The 20,623-nt window shown below is 34.0% G+C and overlaps 1 protein-coding gene and 1 long non-coding RNA gene across 12 annotated transcripts; both read left to right on the forward strand.

The window, feature by feature from the left end:
- The first annotated feature begins 404 nt into the window (after window positions 1–404).
- Window positions 405–6,754, forward strand: LOC110665727 (myb family transcription factor PHL6). Of its 5 annotated transcripts, none has more exons than XM_021825970.2 (9): window positions 405–724; window positions 2,458–2,539; window positions 2,652–3,557; window positions 3,851–4,052; window positions 4,284–4,360; window positions 4,454–4,493; window positions 5,688–5,760; window positions 5,870–5,939; window positions 6,238–6,754. In XM_021825970.2, the coding sequence occupies exons 3-9, from the start codon at window positions 2,853–2,855 to the stop codon at window positions 6,562–6,564; spliced, it is 1,494 nt and encodes a 497-aa protein (XP_021681662.2). In that variant the 5' UTR covers window positions 405–724; window positions 2,458–2,539; window positions 2,652–2,852; the 3' UTR covers window positions 6,565–6,754. The 5 variants fall into 5 exon arrangements, with proteins under 5 accessions (XP_021681662.2, XP_021681664.2, XP_021681663.2 ...); XM_021825972.2 differs by having other exon boundaries at window positions 2,465–2,539; window positions 2,635–3,557; XM_021825971.2 differs by having other exon boundaries at window positions 2,465–2,539; window positions 2,639–3,557.
- Window positions 6,755–7,630: 876 nt separating this feature from the next.
- On the forward strand, window positions 7,631–12,931 carry LOC110665728 (uncharacterized). Of its 7 annotated transcripts, none has more exons than XR_002496967.2 (8): window positions 7,633–8,767; window positions 9,314–9,442; window positions 10,167–10,322; window positions 10,488–10,669; window positions 11,414–11,506; window positions 11,630–11,696; window positions 12,089–12,216; window positions 12,287–12,931. It is a non-coding gene; the product is annotated as an uncharacterized LOC110665728 (long non-coding RNA). The 7 variants fall into 7 exon arrangements; XR_002496965.2 differs by having other exon boundaries at window positions 7,633–7,903; window positions 8,506–8,767; window positions 12,089–12,931; XR_002496969.2 differs by having other exon boundaries at window positions 7,633–7,903; window positions 8,613–8,767; window positions 12,089–12,931.
- The last annotated feature ends 7,692 nt before the right edge of the window (window positions 12,932–20,623 follow it).

Consider the following 20,623-nt stretch of genomic DNA (forward strand, 5'->3'; position numbering starts at 1 on the left):
AGAACCATTTCAAGTCGAGAGCCACGTCTGATCGATTAAAACAATGGTAGCCAATAACAAGTTGCATGTAAATATATAATTGAGAGTTGAAATCAATGCCCACTGCTTTTTCTTTAATGATACAGATTTGCGTGATGCTTTTTTATTTTTCTAGCTGTTGCAGTCTTTTCGGGCACTTAAGAATAAGATCTATATGAATAAAGAAAAAAGATGACGTCATGAGCTTATTACAATTTCATTTAATTTTGGATAATTTAATTTAATTTAATTTAATTACCTTCCATTGGTGCGTAACTTGCACCCGCAGCCAGAGCGGTTGAAACAAACCAGTCCAAGACGTCCTCGTTCCTCAATGGCGATTGGTGAATCATCCTTCGGCTTTCACTTAAAAACTGACTCGTCCCCGCAGCCAAATCCCAAATGTGAAATGCCAATGCCAGCTGCTTCCCTTCTAGCTTTACTCTAGGAATACAATTACCAAATTCTTTGGCCGAATTATTTATTTATAAAAAAAAAAGAAAGAAATTTTGGATTCCATTTTATTACAAATAAACAACGTTAGATTCGAAGCAACTGCCACTCTTAAGTCTTATCATTGTTTTGTCGCTGCCAAAATCAAAAAAAGATTATTGCTTTCCGTCTTTCTTCCTAATTATTTTCCTCTCACTTCTTTGATAACAAGAACCACAATTGGAAGCAAAAGAGCAGGATCTACTAATCTCAGGTTAGTCTCCTTTTTTCTCTTCCTTTTTCTATATCTGTGTGTCTTTGTTTCTTTGAATGTTTTATGCGCCCGGCCTTATCTATCTATTCTCTTGGTTTTTTTTTTTTTTTTTTTGATCACTTGTTCTTTTGAGTGACAATTTTTCGCTTTTAGACAGTTAATTGTAGCTGGTTTCCTTTATTGGGCGTTTATCTGATAAGTCGTGTGCTTCTGTACATCGATTTGTTTGGAAATGCCATCCCGTTACCATTTTAAATGTTTTTGTGGAATTTGAAAATAAAATTATCAAGATTTCATTAATCTTCCTTAAGTTTGTTGATGATTTGTCGAGTAGTTAATCACAAAGTACTGAAAATTGACTAATTTGAAATGTATTTTAGTGACGATAATATGGAAAATATAGTAATCACTGGAGCGAAAACTAAAATGATGGGTTTTGTGTAGTATAATGTGAGGGAGCTGTGCTCGTGTGAGTTTGATTTTCATATCTAACTAAATATTTGGTACTTGGATTAGTAGTTATACACTTGTACGAGCTGATATGCGATTCAAGTATGCTCTTGCAGTTGGATTGATTTAGCTTTAGCTTCTTTTTTTTTTTCTTTTTTTCTTTTTTTTTTTGTGTGTGCGCGCGCGCGTGTATATTTGAATACATAGACTTCCTTAGCGACTCTCTAAACATACAAATTTGTGTATCAGTAAATCTAGGATTCAGACATGTCCTTTGATGTTTATTGACTTTGAAATATGATATGATGTTGGTTGTTAAAATTTACTGTGGTTGAAGATAGGCGATTGACTGTTATGATCAATATTTCAGTTAGGAAATGTAAGAGGTTGGATGATATGGGGATTGAGAGGATTTAGAGTTAGTGAGAGAAAGCCAGTGACGAATCATGCAATACTCTGCATTTCTAGCATTTCAAAGCAAGGATTTGGGACATGTTGCCCTTAGCTGCTTCATTTGTATTGCTTGCAAGCTTTACCATTTTGTATTGGAAAAACATTGATGTTCTTTAAACGGATTCAATTCACTTCAGTTCCTAGTTTCTGCTGTCTCGACTGTTTAAACTCTTTAAGGTTCTCCTCCATTTAGTTTTTTGATGAATCGATTCACGGAGACAGTTGGATGGTGGGGATACTTCTGTTCACATGGTAAGCAAGCCATTGAAATATTTGGTGTCTGAAAGGTATAAGAAGTTTGAGATCAGTGATTCTACAAATGCCAATCACCCCATTCATATGTTTATTATAGAGAGGCGTTGATGTGTATGGACAGAAAAAACATACTGAATAGGAGTTCTTATTTTTCATCCATTGTATTCTTTATTAAATTTTTTTCCTTTGTTGAATTATTATTTTTTTCTTCTTCTCTTTGTGCATGTTGTTTCAACTTTAGAGTATAGGTAATTTGTTTGACACAGGGCAATTAGGGTTTTTTAGATGCTGGTGATAGGGGTTTGTTGTTAATGTTGGTGTATAAGTGAATCATACATCTTTTTATGACTTAACTGTGCTTTGATCTGTAAACTTACACACTGCAGTTACAGGCCGCTTGTATGGCCAAGTTGTTTGCCTTCAATTTGTTGTCCTATTATGGATTGATTATCCATTAGATGACCACTAAAATTTCTCTAGTGGCTTTTTAAAGCAAGAAGAATTGTGTATTATCAACCAGTGGCAGAAGCTTTGATATATGTTATTTTTCCCAGTGTTGATTAAGACTTGTTTAGTTTACAGGTTTCTTTCTGCAGAAGACCGTTTGCTGCTAACCTTGTTATAGACTGGATGGAGTTCCTTTAGCTTCCAATACATGTGAGTTAAGTTCTTGCTGCAAAATATAGTAGATAATGATAATTCTTGGTTGCTGAAATGAGCTAATATCAACTATATATACCTTATTGCTGAAGAAAGTTTTTGGCTACAGAAATGTAACGCCTGGGTGCTGGCTGCTGAATAGGAGAGAAAAAGGAAAAAAAATGGTGCCTGTATAAAAACTGGAGCAGTGTGATTTGGAACTCAAAAGAAACTTTAAATTGACCATATGTTGTTTCTTCATTGTTACTCTATATCACATTTTCTACTCAAACGCGACAGAAGCATATGTTACCAAGTTGGCATATAGCATATGTTTATTTGGCAGGTGGATAAAGGTCGGGTTGCCGCTATGAATCGCAATGGTGTTATATCTGTAGCAAAAAGCGAGTCTAAAGGAATCACACAGCCATATTTCACTACCATATCCCCAATTCATGGCTTTTTTAGCGTTGAGTCTGAAGGTCAAAGTTCTATGACAACTGAATGTTCTTCACGTCCGTCCCCTTTCATACCAACAGAGTCTCAGGGCTCTCCAAAAATTATGCAAGCATCTACAGTCCAACCTCCAAAGTATTGTTTAAAATCTGGACCAGATAGCCCTCTGTCTCCTGTTTCTCATGTTCATCATTCTAGGACTACATTTCAACGATGTTCAGTGTTCTGCACCAGTTTATACCTGTCATCATCATCAAGCTCTGAAACTAATCGGCAGCTTGGAAATTTGCCATTTCTTCCACATCCTCCCACATACAGCCAGTCTGTTTCTGCTGTTGATTCAACAAAATCTACCCTGCTTTTCAATGGGAATATAACCGATCCACATGTCGAGGAAGAGCATTCAGATGCTTTTGTGAAAGACTTCCTTAATTTGCCAGGAGATGCTTCAGAGGGTAGTTTTCATGGTATAACTTGTGTTAGTGACAATTTAGCATTTACAGAGCAATTGGAGCTACAGTTTTTGTCTAATGAACTTGACATAGCCATTACAGACCATGGAGAAAATCCCAGGGTTGATGTAAGTACAATGTAGCTATTGTTTGCTATCTTCCTGTTAAAATTGACATAATGAAGCAATATAAAAAATGGTGTTCTCAATAAGAGGGACATTTAAGGTTCAAGGATGGCACCATAGAGGTGCTTTGGCATAAACAACTTGATCTTCTAAATATTGAATTTATTCTAGTGTATGATTTTGCTTTTTCCTGAAGTTTTCTGATTGCATTTGGAAAACAAAAGTTTAAGAGGAGACATGGGCCTGTATCATCTTCAATTAGCTAATGCGTTTCCCTGGATACTGATGCTATTTAGGAAATATACGAAACATCTGAATCAAACACAGCTATGGGATTGACATGCAATCAGAATTTTGCCTCTATGGTCCCATCTGTTGATGCTCATTCAAGTCACCCCTCACCTGGGCCAGCCACAATGCACAAGCCAAGAATGAGATGGACGCCTGAGCTTCATGAATGTTTTGTAGAGGCCGTCAACAAACTTGGTGGAGCTGAAAGTAAGTTATTCTGCCTATTGTACCTAACAAGTAGGACTAAGTGACAGTGTGGTTAATTTAGGAATTATCTATTTGAGTTATTGGAATTAATTTATAAATTTTGTTAAATATTTTGATCAATGATTTGTCAAATATTCTTAGATTGTAGGTTTTCTAGAATTTTTTTTTTTGCTTTTTTTATTATTATTTTTTTATATACTCATGAAGATTCTTGGTTTATTTTGGAAGCAGAGGCCACTCCAAAGGGGGTTCTAAAGCTGATGAATGTTGAAGGTTTGACCATCTATCATGTGAAAAGCCATTTACAGGTACCCAGCTAAAATTATCTTGACTTGCGTATGTGTTGATTTCACATGACAGAATGTAAAACTTTTTCTGTGTACCTTTTTTTTGCCCCCCAGAAATATCGAATTGCCAAGTATTTGCCAGAGAAAAAAGAAGGTAATAAAAGGAAATAATGGTTATCATTGTTGTTATCATTCTTTTTTGTCCTTTGTCATAAATGTTTTTCAAAATTAACATCTCAGCTTTCGAATCTGAGGAACCTCAAATCTTTTTCTTCTTACTTCTGTTTTTCACTATGCTGTTCAATTCACTGCCATCTTCGATGTGGCATGGGCTGAGTGTGCAGTTTATTGTGAACTGTTTCTTTCTGCTAGTTGTTCATACAGTGATATACTGCACAAGTGAGAATGGTATGCAAAAATGCCTCCACATTTGCCAAGTTATTATAGTGCTCAAGCTAGAGGTATTGCCATCAAATCCTCGGAGTTACAACAGTTTGAGAGGACTAAGATTAGTCCTGTTGGGGCGGGGGGGGTGGGGGGGGGGGGGCGCCGGTGTTGGGGTTGGTTCAGTTTCTCCTATTTGCCCAGGAGAAGGGGGAGAAAGGTGGACACGGCATAATAGAGATAGATATTATGGTCTGGGCTTCAAATTTCCTCATGCAACTCTGCTTGCTTAGGGAAACGTGTATATATGTTGCGAGTGGTTTCACTCGATCTACTAGCTGAGTTATACACGTTACCGACAACCCCACTCAGCTAACAGAGTGACTACTTATGGAATGATTTGCTTGCAAATACTAATGCCCAAGAGAACATAGACAGACAGTACCACCTTGAGAGCTTTTAACTTGCCTCAAATATCTCATACATGTACATGTGACTCTACGAAACACAATTATCTATTCATTATTTTGTAGCGTTAAAAAAATTCTATACATTGTTATGTGAAAACTACTATAAGCTCATTTTCGTATAAGAAGTAACTTAGTAATCCTTGAATCAAATATTTATTTTGAGATTCTTGCAATGTCAATATACTTATTATTTCAATTATTTGCATACTTCAATTGATACTAAATGAATTTCATGACAAATATTTCATTTAAGAATTGCTGAGCTCATTCTTATATGAGAAGGAGTTTATAATAGCTACACCTAAATACAGGCCAATGGCAATTGACATCAACTTTTTTTTTTGGTTCATTTAATTACTAGTTCTTCTCATATATTACTCATGGTTTTTGTTTATTATTTTAGCTTTTTTAGTTTCTTGCAATTATTGTATCTGGTAAATTAAATCGTGTGCATTTTGAATTGTTGACATTTGTTTCTCCCTTTTGTTTTGCAGAGAAGAAGGCTTCATGCTCAGAAGAAAAGAAAGCAGCATCCGGTGGCATTGAAGTTGATGAGCGAAGAAAAGGGTTAATATCTTATATATATATATAAGTGTAATTCGCTTTTGCATTTTGACATGGATATCTTTCCTTTTTTCTTGATATCGTAGTTTCTTTTGCTCTTTTCTTATCATAGGACAATTCAAATCACTGAGGCACTGCGCATGCAAATGGAAGTTCAGAAACAGCTGCATGAGCAGCTTGAGGTATGTCATGCTCTTACATTAACTAATAAGACTTGCTCGACAAATTTTTGCAAAGCAAGCTTTAGTTTTCTTTTAGATTACTCAGCTGGGAGTTCTTTCATCCTTCGTTAGTTTAATGGTTGGTTTTATTTTGCTTTTTCTCTCTCACACACGCTGACATTCAATATTTTTTCTTGTTGAGAATATAAATGCACAACCATTTCACAGTCTACACATCAATTTTAACTACTGAAAGTTTCACAGTAGTTGTCGCCCTCTTTGGCATTTAACAATTGACATTTCCATGTCCTTTGCATAGGTACAAAGAACCCTTCAGCTGCGGATAGAGGAACATGCAAGGTATTTGCAGAAGATCTTGGAGGAACAACAGAAAGCTGGCAGTGCGTTACTTTCTCCCAAAAGTTTGTCATCTCAAGATTCTGAGCTGGCACAGCCATCACCATTGGTTGGTGCCCTGCATGCCCGCGCAGCCGAGTCTAAAACTGACTCGTCATCACAATCAAAGCAGAGGGCATCTGATAGAAGTGACTTTGAGCAACAAGCATGCGTTAAAAAGGTGCATCTAGAGGAGAAGCCAGAATCAGCAATGAAAGAGGTTGTGGTTGAGAATCCTGTGCAATACTGATGGCTTCACCATCGGCAGTAGTAGTATCGTCCATTGTTTGCATGCGTCCAACATTGTGCAGCTCTTGTAGACTTTGTGAATCTCTTGTAAAGTAATAATTGAATTGAGATCTGCTTGATTTGTTTCTCAGGACATTTTGGCAGTTCGCACGATTTAAATTTGAAGTGGCATTTGAAATTTGTTTCCTCAACTCATCGTATGGTTTGAAGATAATCAAGAAAACATCAAAGAATTAATCGGAAACAATGAAAAGTCACAGAAACATTGAAAAAATAATTTCTGGAATAAATATGCACATGTATAATGTAAAAGTATATGTGTGTTTTAATCCTAGATACATCATACGTGCATATCGTTATGAATGCATTTACACGATTTTAGATAAAATACATAATCATACAAAATCCAGTTGTTGCTATTTAAATAAAAAATCCTAATTATTTTACCAACACGTAAAGTAATTGACAAACAAGAGAAATTCATTACAGTAAATTAATCAATTCTATTATTTAAATTAATTAAGACTTGTATTGAATTTTATTTTTTACTCTAATTATGCACGTCTTATTAAATTTTACTTCAATAATTTAATGTGACTTTTATAATTTTTTATACAATTAATTCCAAATTTTGTGATTTTTATAATTTTTTTAAAATAATTAATTTTAATTACAATTTAAACGTAAAATCTTATAAGTTCAATACTATTGAATTAAAACTCATAAGTATTTAAATAAATGTTTAGTTAAGGAGATTATACTAAATAGAAGTTTTTTTTTTAAAACATATTAAATAGGAGTTTAATATGATATAATATTAAATAAAAAATCTTTAGCAATTATGTGCATTTATAGCAAAAAAATTTCAGTGGGCATTCAAATATAAATAAAGAAATACTTTAATTTCTTTTATCATGGCAATGCATTTTATAAGACTTTTTAATAAATTCAATAGTTAAATTTTCGCCTTTCATAAATATTTTTTTTTAATAAATATTCTTTATTATTGCTTTCTAAAATGAAGTCTTTGTTATTGCACAAAACCCATCAAAATTCAAAAAACGGTAAAAAATATTTGTGAATATCTCATGAGTCATGAGAGGAAAATAGTTTCCAACTTTATAGATTGCTGACACCGGACGTCCGTACATCCGATGACATGTTTGACTTTGGTCGAGAGTTTTTTCACTTTTACTGGGCAAAGTGGTTGAGAGTGAGGTGAAGAATTTTTTTTCCACGCTTACAGTATTTTCCTGCAAAAGAGAAGGTACGGAAACGAGCAATTATGCTTCAAGAGTTCGAGTTGTTTCGGTAAATGATTGAACGTTCTTTCCTGCCTGGTATCTTCTTCTACCTTTCCAAGTCCCTTTATGTTTCAAATGGTCCTTCAAGTGAGGACAAACTTTTGAATTTCTGAAATTCTTTAACTCATCTCTACCGGCGTTTTTGTTTTTTTAATTTTTAATTCTGAATATCCTTTCACTGCAACACTGTTATTAGTTGCAACCCAACCTTGTTAAATTGGCCCGATTCAAAATTTGATGGCATATTAAATTCCAAGTAATCCACGATTCAATCCGAATTTTAGTATCATGTTTAATTCAGTGTTGTAAGCTTTGCTTATTGTTACGCATGGTACTATCCGAACCATCAGTTGTTGCCTCAAATTTAACCAATTGATCTTACTATGTTCCCCTGCTCCATACCAACTGCTAGGACGCGCCACTTAATAGTTGAAAAGTATTGAAAGGGACTTGAGTGAGCTTGCGCCGAGCTTATTACCTGTAGGGTTTGGTGATTACGTCTCAGTAATAGATTGATTGCATAATGGATTAAAATTTTAGATCTTTACAATTGTTGAAATACTTTGCTACAAATGGTTACGTTTTTTTTTTTTGTTTCTTGGTCTACATATTCTGGTTTCTGTTTCACTTGTGGACAGGGTTTCTATTAGGAGTATTTAATTATTGTTGAAAACTCTGAGTTGAGTTGAGTTGAAAACTCCCCTTTTGCTTCTTCTGGCTCAAGACCTTCTATCCACTAGTGCAGTACTGGAAGTCCTAGTTTTAAAACTTGAGCAAGAAATTGTCTCTCTGCATTTCAAACTTAGTCGAGAGAGAAATGAGCGGAGGCTTGTTGAATATCGTTTGAGGCGTTCAGCTTCTCAGTCCATAGCTGTTTGCTCAGCAAATATGAAAGCATAGGTAATTAATCTGTTTCTTTTGACACATTATTTCTCCTAGTTAAAGAACTTTTCCTTTTCTCTTCTTTCTGGGCTAGATTTTATATTGATCACATTCTGCCCAACTTTTTTATAAACATATGAAGTTGATGTTGCTCTTCCTGCTGTCTTTGCAGTGCTGGTTGTTGTTAATTGATAATGCCATTCTCTCATTGTCCTGTGTTCATTGACATTTACATTTTTGTTTCCTTTTTATTTGTGTTGCATGTGAATTGGCAGTTTTCCTATCTCTCTTTCTTATCATACATTTTTTAAGGCTGCCAAATAACCCGGACAATGTCCAAATATTGGCATTGGCAGAAGCAGTAATTACATTTGAAGTTTGAACCAAAATTTTCACTTCGATTGTGAATATGCTTTGCTTATTCTTGCTATTAGTGATTTTGCAACTTTATCTAGCTAAATATTGCAAGTATGAGAAATATATTTCCTTTTTAGTGTATGGTATGCATTTTATATTTTATTTACCAAAATTTCTGCTTTTATGAAGTTTTCAAACTTTTTCCAGATTTCATCTTCTTTGAGGCGTCCAAAGCATTCCAATTTTGCACTGCATCACTCTGACAAGGATATCTCATGTGAAGACCACCTTATAGAATCAACCAGTGAAACAGCTTATATACAGTCAGTTATGGAGGTATCTGTCTGGATTTCTTTTTGCTGTATAGCTTTATACTATATGCATGATGACTGCTGTAGCATGGTGTCCTTGTGAAAACATCAACCTTAAAGCAGGTTGCTACTGTTTCCTTGTTCGAAGTCTGCAATGATTTTATTTGGTCTTCATATTTTATTGACAAAAGGCAAAACTTTTCTGATAAGAAAAGTTTGAGCTTGATCTGATATATGAATGGAGTGTCCATGTGCAAGCACCTAAATCAATTAGACGATGTAGTAACAAATCAGAATTATAATTTAGTGAATGGTGCTATTCAAGTCTAACACCTAAAGGAGGAGGATCTACGAGGATTTTTCTGTTCCTTCATGAAGGAAATTGCAACAGGGCAGTTACTTTATTGATGGTATTAAATAGTGGAAGAAACTAATGTTGGTGGATTTCTGCTGCATAAATAAGGGAAAGACATTGATTTTTTTTTTTCTCAAATAGAATTTGCCTATAAATATAAACAAAATGAACCTACAGATACCTGAAATGTACCATCTCAAAAATTTTGGATAGTCTAAAGCCTGGTTGTTGATTATTCTTCTTTTCTTGTGAATATTCTCCCTCTCTCTATAATATATTTCTATACATAGTCAATAATTATATTAATGAATCAATTAGTTTCAAATGGATGGTGGAAAATATTTGCCAAAAATTTTATCTCTGAAGTACTCATCATTTAACATGTGATACTTAGGATCAGCATGCAGTGAAGTCAACTGCACTTTTTCATGAGAATATATCTGTGAAGATGGACACTGAACCTACTCAACTTGCAGAGCTCAAGAAGTTTTTAAAAGGAATGACGCCTAAGGGCCTTTCAGATTGCCCTAATCAACTTTCAGAGAAAACGGTAAGATGTATGCAAAATGTATTCATGTTTCCGGAAGATTCTAGTATTCCATCCAAGTCATCTTCAATGGAAAGTCAATCCTCACCTGCATCACCGTGAGGACATTTTTCCAATTCATCATGGTGGTAATCATCTGAGCCCTCCGTGATTTCTTTTTGGGTGCAGAGCCCCCAAGTTGATATACAGAGTAATTCTGAAGTGTTGGCTTCAGAGAATGTCTTCGATCCCTATATAGTGCTTGGAAAGTTGAGTTGGCCAGACATTGGAAACTATGGTTTGGCAACTGGAGTTTCTTGGATGTCAGTTGGGAAGAAGCAACTAGAGTATGCCTCAGGGGCATTAAGAAGGTTGATATCAGGCCCTTCTATCTTATATCTTCTCTTACCTGTTGACCAATTTATAGTTTGTAAGGCTTTCAAAATGATAAAAAAAACTATTACTATAAAATAAATACTGAAACCATTTTTCAAGTACCTCTAATCTAGAAAGTTTTCTGCATTCAGTTTGTCTAGATTGTTTGCTTTTAGCTCTTCCACTTTTTATTTTGGTTGGGATTTGACTTCCTTTTCATTGGCTTCCACATCATGAGTGTACTTATGTTATTTTTCCATTTTTCATTCCTTATGAATTACAATTATCTTAGTGCATGATATCTCTCATTTTCTTTCTAAGATAATGTCTCTTCATCTAGAATTCACACCCAAGAGCCACAATGTTTGTAGATATAGTGACAAATTCATATAATTGATGGTTTTATAGGCAATATTTCCTAAAGGCCCACAAAATCTGAAATTTATGTACTGCATTCTTTTCCTTTCATATTGTTTTACTTTTCTGGTGGTTTTTTACCTGAATTGTATGCTGTATGCTTTTCACCCTACTGTTGCATTAATCTATTTGAGGTTGTGCACGGACACATGCATGTTAACTCATTTTCTAGGTGCATTAGTTTAGGTTTTGCCTTTCATTTTGTGTGCACTGAATGAAACGAGTATTGTTTGGTAAAGATATAGTCATGTTGCTTGGTTGAGTTGTCTGAAATTATATCTCTATATCTTGTTTGGTTATACTGTTTGGACTTTGGAGAACAGGTTTCTCGTTGAGCAACAGTGAACCCTATCCACTTGACATGCAATGAGAAGCTCTCTTTCTAGATCAACTCGTCCAATGCACTGATAATGCATGTAGGACTCTTTGCTTCTCTTTCTGACATGTAATTTACTAGCATAACTGACACCAAGTAGGTTTTAAGTATTAAACAGGTTAAACATTTCATTTTTTTTCTCTATTTTCTAAATTGTTGGCAGGCATAGTTGGCATATGGAGTTCCAAGAAGTGATTTGAAGCTCTTCTCAATTCTCGCTGATGCAAAAGGTTGGTTATTAACTGAACATTTCCAATCCCCTCCTTTGTTTTTGAGGTGTAGGGAACTGCCATGGTGTGAGTGAAAGCCTTTATATGCATCTGCTGTATGTATGGCTATGGTTCATGAATCATGATTGAGGCTGCAATAAGTGATCAATTTAAATAATTTTCTTCTCCTAAAATTGAGAAGATTTTTATATGATTATATCTATCTGAGCTTTTGGCAGTCCTAATTTTATTTTGTCAACAAAGAGTGAATCGACATCAAATAGACATTTTCTCAGTGCCATTCTAATTACGAAATAAACAATTTTAAGGCTATGGTCTTTGTGTGTGTGATTGATTGCTGGTTTTCATGTTTGTGAGAATCTGTTGATGAGATATTGTTTGGATTGTTGCAGGCTGCATACACTGTCAGGGGGCATTCTTTTAGTGCAGCTGCTGTTGAGTATGTAAATTTGAAGATAAAACCACCTCTCCATAGGCCGCAAATCGTATGACCTGTCTTAGTGATGCCAAATTGCCCACGGTTGTTCACTGTTTTGTCTGTTATTGTATGTCATTCTGTGATTAACACTGGTACTGAATAATATTTTCAGGCTTTGCTTCTTGCCCTTTACAAGCTGAAGGTATCAGGGGAACAACGAAAGTCTGCAATAGATACACATGAAACACTCAGAGCATTTGCTCTTATCTGTGGTACTCATCCCCTGCAGTAATAGCACTTCTGTTATGATATGCCAAAGGCTTTTAAATTGTCTTGGATATTCAGATGTACTGTAGATGGTATTCTAGCAGAAGAAAAATGCAGGTAAGAGTCCACACTGCTAAGGATGTGAGGGAGGAGCTTCAAGAAGCCAAGTATGATTTCAGAAGAGCTTCAGTTGGAGTTAGCAACAAAGGGAAGTTATTGTTGCCAAAAATGCTACACTTTGTGCCAAAGTTTTTGATGATGACTCAAATTTGGCTGTTTGGATATCTCGTTACCTATGGGGCGTGTTGATTAATGAGCAAGCTTTAGAATTGTGGCGGGAAATTCCGTTTGGGATGGTGAGAAATTGATATGGTTGCTGGAGGTTGTTAGCTCAGCGTGCATGGGACGGACATGTGTGTCAGCTGAAGATTAGTATTCTTGTATATTCTTGATTGATCTGTAATTGCTAATAAATAGTAGAGATCAATTGTATTCTGGATTATATTGAAATCTATAAAAGTAATAGTTGAGAGTGTTCTCTCTTTGTGGATATCCTGTTGCTTGTTTTCGTGAAAAACTTGTGTCACCTTCCATACGATCCGGCTGAGTTTGTTGAGCAATGCATTTCACAGAGGCAGCAACGCTTGGTTGTCGCAACTGTGGCATTCGTCCACTTGATTCTGGTTTCAGTTACCTTTTTATGTCTGACAAAATTTCAGTTTAATGATGAGTGTTTATATCAACTTTTGCTGGATCTGGACAGCTTAATTCAAAATTCATGTCATGTTAGGATTTGACAATAGGCGTAGCCTCCCTGAAAATGATGAGGATGGTGGCAGTTTTGGTCTTTTGCCTGTAGACCTGTTGCGGGCTTTTTGTGTTGTACATTTTGTTCATGGACAGCGTTTGTTGCTGATTTGTTGTGACGAAGAATTGCAGATGTTAAAGTAAAACTTGCAATAATTTGTTTGTCTTACTCTTAGAGAATCATTGATGTTAAATTAAATCTTATAAGTTAACTGGAATATGCATACTCACTAGCGGACTTCTATGCAAGCCATCATCCCCTTTCAACAGCAAACACCACTATCTAGCCAAATCACCCACCAACATAAGGAAATAAGATAACTCTCCCTTCTTTTCCGCACCTGTGCAAACCCAGTAAAGCAAAACCATTTGTACATCGACCTTAGAGAAAGAGGGAGAGCTGACATCAACCCCTAGTGGGTGAAACCAAAACAAAGACCTCTTCCCCTACCCCGAAGGGCTGGGGAAGCCAACTCAAGCTGCTCTGCGTTGTTTTATGCTTTTTGCTGGTTGCGTGTAAAAGACGGAGTGAAACATTAATTGAGACGTTTGATATTTCTTGGCAAATTCAGTCAAATGATTCTTTGGTGATTTCTTGTCAAATTATTTATTATGTGTATGTAAAATAAATCTTAATAGATCATAACAATCATCAACATAATATGAATTATAAACTTAATATTCAATTATCACCCTAATAATGGATATTGAACAAATAAATTCTCATAGATCTAAAAAGTATATATATATCCCTCTTGACTCTTCTTGATTTACACACAAGAATTTAGCGATGAAAGACTTTCTTGAGATGGCCCTAATATCTCTGAATTTATGAAAGAGAATGTATATAACCTTATGGGTAGAGAGAGGACCAGCTCATATATATATATATATATATCCAAGACTTAAATTGGGTACGTCCATTAAGTATACTTATACAATTAGAGTTAGGATTTATTTCAATTAAAGTAATCCTTGTATAATTAGGATTTGTATTAATTAAAGTAAATATCAATTAATATTGGGCCACATTAAAGGGATTGATTTTGGCCATATAGTAATATTAATTATCGGACAAAATCTTACATGATCCCACTTGGCACAATAATTAAGTGATATAAACTTTAATAACATAAATATTAGGGGGCGCATAAAAAAATAAATCATTTCCATAATGTACTTCATAATTATCTTCCTATAATAAATTACTAAGTATGAGTTATGGCGGTTGTACATTATTTAATCACATACTTCCTTCCATATACTACAATACTAACAACTTATCATAGTAAGTACATAATGGATATATGTTTATCACATCATGGTCCATAATAATGTCTCAAAAGACTTTTTCTATTATCATTCACTCAAAATATTATGTGTACACAATAATGAGAAACAGGAAATACTTTAATGTATATCAGAAACACATCAATGAGCTCAGAGTGTCAAAGCCAATATATCATTAATTAATACAAACAAGACCCATTCTAAGCACATGTTCTTTAAATATCTTAGGTTATAAGCCTTTAGTCAACGGATTTGCAATTATGAGATCAGTATTAATGTGCTCAATAGACACTCTTCGTTTCTGAACTTATTCCTTAACGGCAAAATACTTTACTTCCATATGTTTGGTACCTTTGGAATATTTGTCGTTCTTGGAGAAAAATACTGTTGCGGAATTATCACAATAAATTCTCAGCAGCTTGCTAATGGTGTCGACTACCCCAAGTCTTGAGATAAAGTTCCGCATCCATAATGCATAAATTATAACTTGAAAACATGCCATAATTTTTGCTTGCATAATAGATGAAATAATGATAGACTATTTTTAGCATTTTTCCATAATACTGTTCCTCCAACTAATAGGAACAAGTAGCCAAAATAGACTTATATTATTAACACATCCAGCAAAATCTGAATCTTAATATCCAACCACTACTAAATGATTAGATATCCTATAAGTGAGCATGAAATCTTTAGTTAATTATAGGTACCATAAAACTTTCTTTGTAGCTTTTTAGTGATCAATTCCAGGATAAAGAATTGTATAGGTTTAAGCATACATCAAATTGCCCACAACTAAAGCATAAGAAATTGATTTTATTTCTTTACATTCTATATGATTCTTTGGACTTTGATTGAGACTGAATTTGTTCCCTTTTTGTATGAAAACAATTCCTGCTGAACATTTATGCATATTAAATCTCTTTAGAATTCTATAGATACAGGCTTTCTGAGACAATCCTAATAGTTCTTGTGATTTATTACGGAGTATTTCTATTCCAATTACAAAGGATGCCTCTCTCATATCTTTCATTTCAAAATTCATAGAGAGAAAATCTTTAGTCTTACGTAATATGTCCAAATCATTTGCAGCAAGCAAGATATCATTAACATATATAATTAAGAAAGTAAACATACTTCCACTAATCTTAAGATATATATACATAGATTAATGACTTTTTCTTTAAATCAAAAGACTTTATGGTATCATTGAACTTAATATACCACTGGTGGGAAGCTTACTTAAGTATGTACATTGATTTCTTAAGTTTACACACCATATGGCCTTTTCCTTCAACTGAGAAACCTTCAGGTTGGTGCATATAAACTTCCTCTTCAAGTTATCCATTTAGAAAGACTGTTTTCACATCCATTTGGTGCAACTCTAAGTTATAACGAGCCACCAATGCCATGATAATTCTTGATGAGTCTTTCTTTGAGACTGGTGAAAATGTTTCTTTATAATTAACACCATCCTTCTGAGTATAACCCTTGGCAACAAGTCTTGCTTTATATCATTTGATTTTGCCATTTAAGTCGCGCTTAGTCTTAAAGACCCATTTACACCCAACTCATTTAGATCCTTTAGGCAATTCAACAATATCCCCATACTTTGTTTTGTTCCACAGATTTTAACTCATCTTTCATGGCATCTAACCACTTATCAGACTCATTGCTTTCTATAGCTTGTGAAAAGGAAACTGGATCTTTAATAATTCCTATGTTAAAATCTGACTCTTGCAAGTAAATTATGTAATCATCAGCAATTACCGTTCTCCCTTCTCTTTGAGATCTTCTTAATGGCATTTCTTGTGGTTCATCTTCTTTAGCTCCTTGTGGGTTAGCTTCTTCAGGATGTGTTTCATCATTATGTTGTGTAGCATTGTTAGGTCCTTCAACAACTGCTGGAACATGTGGAATAGGAGTGGATATTAGAACTTTAATAGGCACATGAAAATCAACTTTATTTTTTTGTATATCCACATCCTGTCTTTCAACACTCCCACTAACTTCACCATTCTCAAGGAATCTTGCATTACCAGTTTCTACAATTCTTGGACTATGGTTTAGAACATAAAACCTATATCCTTTAGATTTCTCTGGATAACCAATAAAGTATCCACTTATCATTCAAGAATCTAATTTCTTTTCATGTGGATTATAAATTCTTGCTTCGGCTTGGCAACCCCAAACATGCAGGTGCCTTAAACTAGGTTTCCTTCCAGTCCACAATTCATAAGGTGTCTTTGAGACTGCCTTACTAGGAATCCTATTTAACAAGTATAAAGCGGTTTTAAGTGTATACATCCACAAAAATATAGGTAAAGAAGAGTTACTCATCATACTCCTAACCATATCCATTAAAGTCCGATTTCACCTTTCCGCCACCCCATTTTGTAGAGGAGTACTTGGCATAGTATACTGTGCACATATGCCACGACTTTCTAAGAACTTTGCAAATGGACCAAGATATTATCCCATTTCATTGTGTTTTTCATAGTATTCACCACCTCTATCTGACCTTACTATTTTCACTTTTCTATCTAATTGCCTTTCAACCTCATTTATGTACACTTCAAGGGCATTTATTGATTGAGATTTTTTGTTAAGCAAATAAATATGTCCATAATGTGAAAAATCATCAATAAAGGTAATAAAGTACTTTTCCCCACTAAAAGATGGAGCATCAAAAGGCCCACATATATCAGTGTGTATAATTTCAAGAAACTAACTGCTTCTTGTGACTCTTTTTTTATTGTGTTTAATTTGCTTTCACTTAATGCAATCCATACACACATCATGATCAGTAAAATCTAGACTCGATAGAATCTCATTCTTTACTAACCTCTCTAATCATTATTTGGATATGTGACCCAAACGCTTATGCCACAAAAAAGCAGAATCTTCATTCAGTCTACTGCGCTTAATTCCAATGTTGCTAAAAGTGACCAGCAAGGATTTAGCAAAATTATCATCAAGTTTTAGCCTATATAAACCATTAATAAGAATTCCAGTACTAATAATGGAATTATTATTAAATAAGCTGAAACATCCATATCCAAACTGTTAGTAGTATGCCCTAAAGCATTTCATTTAGTATGTATCTTGTACATATTTTATTAATAAAAGGCAATTTCACTTTTCCGTTTACATAATGTATTTATGTGTAATAGAAAAGGTCCATTGATATTTTGTTAGAAATTCTATTCTTAAATTGTTAAGAATATGAATGACAGTATTTCTAGCACAAAGTATCATAAATTGATTCACAATCGAGGATACTTCACAATAAGGACATGACTTATCCAGAAAGATTGTAATAATGTTTGTTCCCAAGGTATTTATATGAGATATAAATAAGATAGAATGGCGAGTCTCATGTCATAGAACAAACATGATAGGTATTTATACATGATATGTAGGCCGAACCAGTGACGCATATGACAAGCACATGGAGTTTACTCTTGTCAATGCATTGTCATAGATTATATCAGTGCATATAATCTTTAGACCTGAGATAACACAGTTATCTTGTATATAGGTGGTTTGAGTTTGATACTGCTTTCATACTTGTACTGTGTATGGGTATATGGGCATGTGTTAGCTCCTACTAGTTATATATTGTAACACCCCTCACCCGGCTACAGTGTAACTGAGCGAAGTGTGCTACATTTGGTGCCGGAGCACCCTATCTTATCTTATCTTACTTTATTCCTTTAATAATTTGATCTTGTTATATTTTAATATCAATTATTTTTAGACGGAGAAAACAATAGGGTTTCCCCTATTTTATTATCAGTTGGCGTACTTCACTATTCACTTACTTGAAATTTTTAATAATATTTTACAATAAAAATCTCATCAATTATCCTCATAACCATCTCATAATTCACATCTCATTCATATATCTCAATTTCATATTCATTTCCATGCATTTCTATTCATTCACAATTTATATATATAGATTCTCAAGTTTCATTAATTTACATGATTTACAGACTGATTACATAAATTCATAATTTACATGATCTACAAATTAATTACAGTTCCATAATCTATATTTCAACATACAATTCATAGTTTACATTACAAATAATAACTAATTATAATGTATAAAATACATAATATGATCTATATGGGCCCTATCTACATGCATTGTTGAGGAGGTGACAACCTTGAACACTTTGCAGATTAGACTTTAAAATTTCTGTTTAGTATTCGCTGGGCTTTAACTTCAGTACCTGCGCAAGGAAACAAATCCATCGCGCTAAATATTGCTGCTTAGTGATGCAATAATATAACAAGAAATAATGTATACAAATAAAAATAATTGGAGCATATTTTCTATACTCAAGAATTTTACTGGGTTTCTATGAAATTTGCCATACAGTATATTATTTTTTGTCATTTATGTTGCTCTCTAGAATCTCTTTTGTCATAAGTTTGCAATAATCATTTATATAATGTACGATTAAATCTAAAATTTATACTTATATTTATATTCTTATGAAAGTCACATTTGTAATGTCATTTAAATTATAATTCTTCTACTAGTCTTTTTATCACTTTCTTGATACTTTTTAAGTTGTTTACAATCACTTTGTAATATTTAAAATTTTTAATACTAATTCATTTACTTCAGACCATTATAAGAAACAAATTTTTTGAGCTAAACTAATTTATTTCAGAACTTCTTGTAACACCCCTATTTGCATAGCCTAGTATATTTCATTGTTCCAGTGACCGGAGTCGGTCCGGACAATTAAGGAGATTAGAACCATGCTTAAGACAACTAGAGAAGCCATAAACACAAATAATTAGTAATGTCCAATTAGTTAAGTATAAACAAGAAAAACGGAACATAAGAAGTTAAACGAGCCGAAAGTCACAGCGATGGGTGACCTTCTTGGGAACGACTACGAAGTCGTTTTAAACTCAAATTTTGAACCGTAAAATGTGACGCTGCGGTCCTTAGGACCATTACAAACACAGTGGAAAAGAGAAAATCACGAAAAAGAACTGTTAAGCCAGTCAAATAATTAGGTCAGAGAGTTAGAGGAAATATTGAATTATTTACAAACCGGGTTGAACCGGCAAGGGGCAATTTAGTCAATTGACCCTGAGAGTTGACTCTTGACCTAACTATCAAATAAAATCGGAGAAAAGAAAATTTCGAAATCTAGAATTAAATAAAAGAACTAATAGAAAAATAAATAGAAAAAAAAAGAAAATGAAAAAGTCAAAAGGTGATGACATCATGCATGACTTCATGCATGATGCCATAAAAACAATACTTAATATATTTATTTAATTGAGATTTTTGGGTCTTCCATAAGGATAAAAACAAAAGAAAAGAAATAAAAAAATTCATTTGGTCATCTTTTTTTTCCTTGTTGCCGCCTCCCATCCTTCTCTCTCCCTCACCATTGCAAACTCCTTTAAAGCTTGTCTTCAAGCTTTGAAACCCTCACAAAACCTCAACTTCTCCCATACTTGCTTCACAAAAACTTAATTTAGTCACTTAAGAAGAAGCTTGGTCATCAAAGAAAGAAGAAAAGAAGAGGGAAATTAGAGAATTCAAAATCAAGTTGAGGTAAGTGCAATTTCAAGTTTAAATTCTTATTGAATTCATGAATTTAAGTTTATGTGGGGTGAAATTGCATTAGAAATAAAGGAAATCATGCTTAAATAAGGGAAGAGAGAATGTGGCAGCCATGGAACCCTAAGGTTTTGATAGTATTTAGTTAGGTTAAACATGAAATCTTGGTGAATAGATGTTAGATATGTGAATTGTATAATTAGATTACATGAATTGTAAAGATTGGACAAACTTAGGGTTTTAGACATTAGGGTTTAGAGACAAAAAATGTGAGAAACTTGTAAATGGTGTTTTTGACCTAATGTGAAGTGAGAAATGGTCATTTGTGACCTAATTAAGTGTGTTAGAAGTGTTTGAATCAAAGCCAAATTCGGATTGGGTATGCACATGACCAAAAGTCAACTTTGAGGGACCAAAAATTAAATTTTGCAAGTCCAATTGGTATGGGACCAATTCAGAATGAAAATAGGCACTAAATGACACAATTTTCATTTAGAAAGTATGCCCAAAAAGTGACCAAAACCTAGTGAACAAATTGACTAAAGT

Source organism: Hevea brasiliensis, chromosome 13 (genome assembly GCF_030052815.1).
Source record: "Hevea brasiliensis isolate MT/VB/25A 57/8 chromosome 13, ASM3005281v1, whole genome shotgun sequence".
In the NCBI taxonomy this organism is placed as follows: domain Eukaryota; kingdom Viridiplantae; phylum Streptophyta; class Magnoliopsida; order Malpighiales; family Euphorbiaceae; genus Hevea; species Hevea brasiliensis.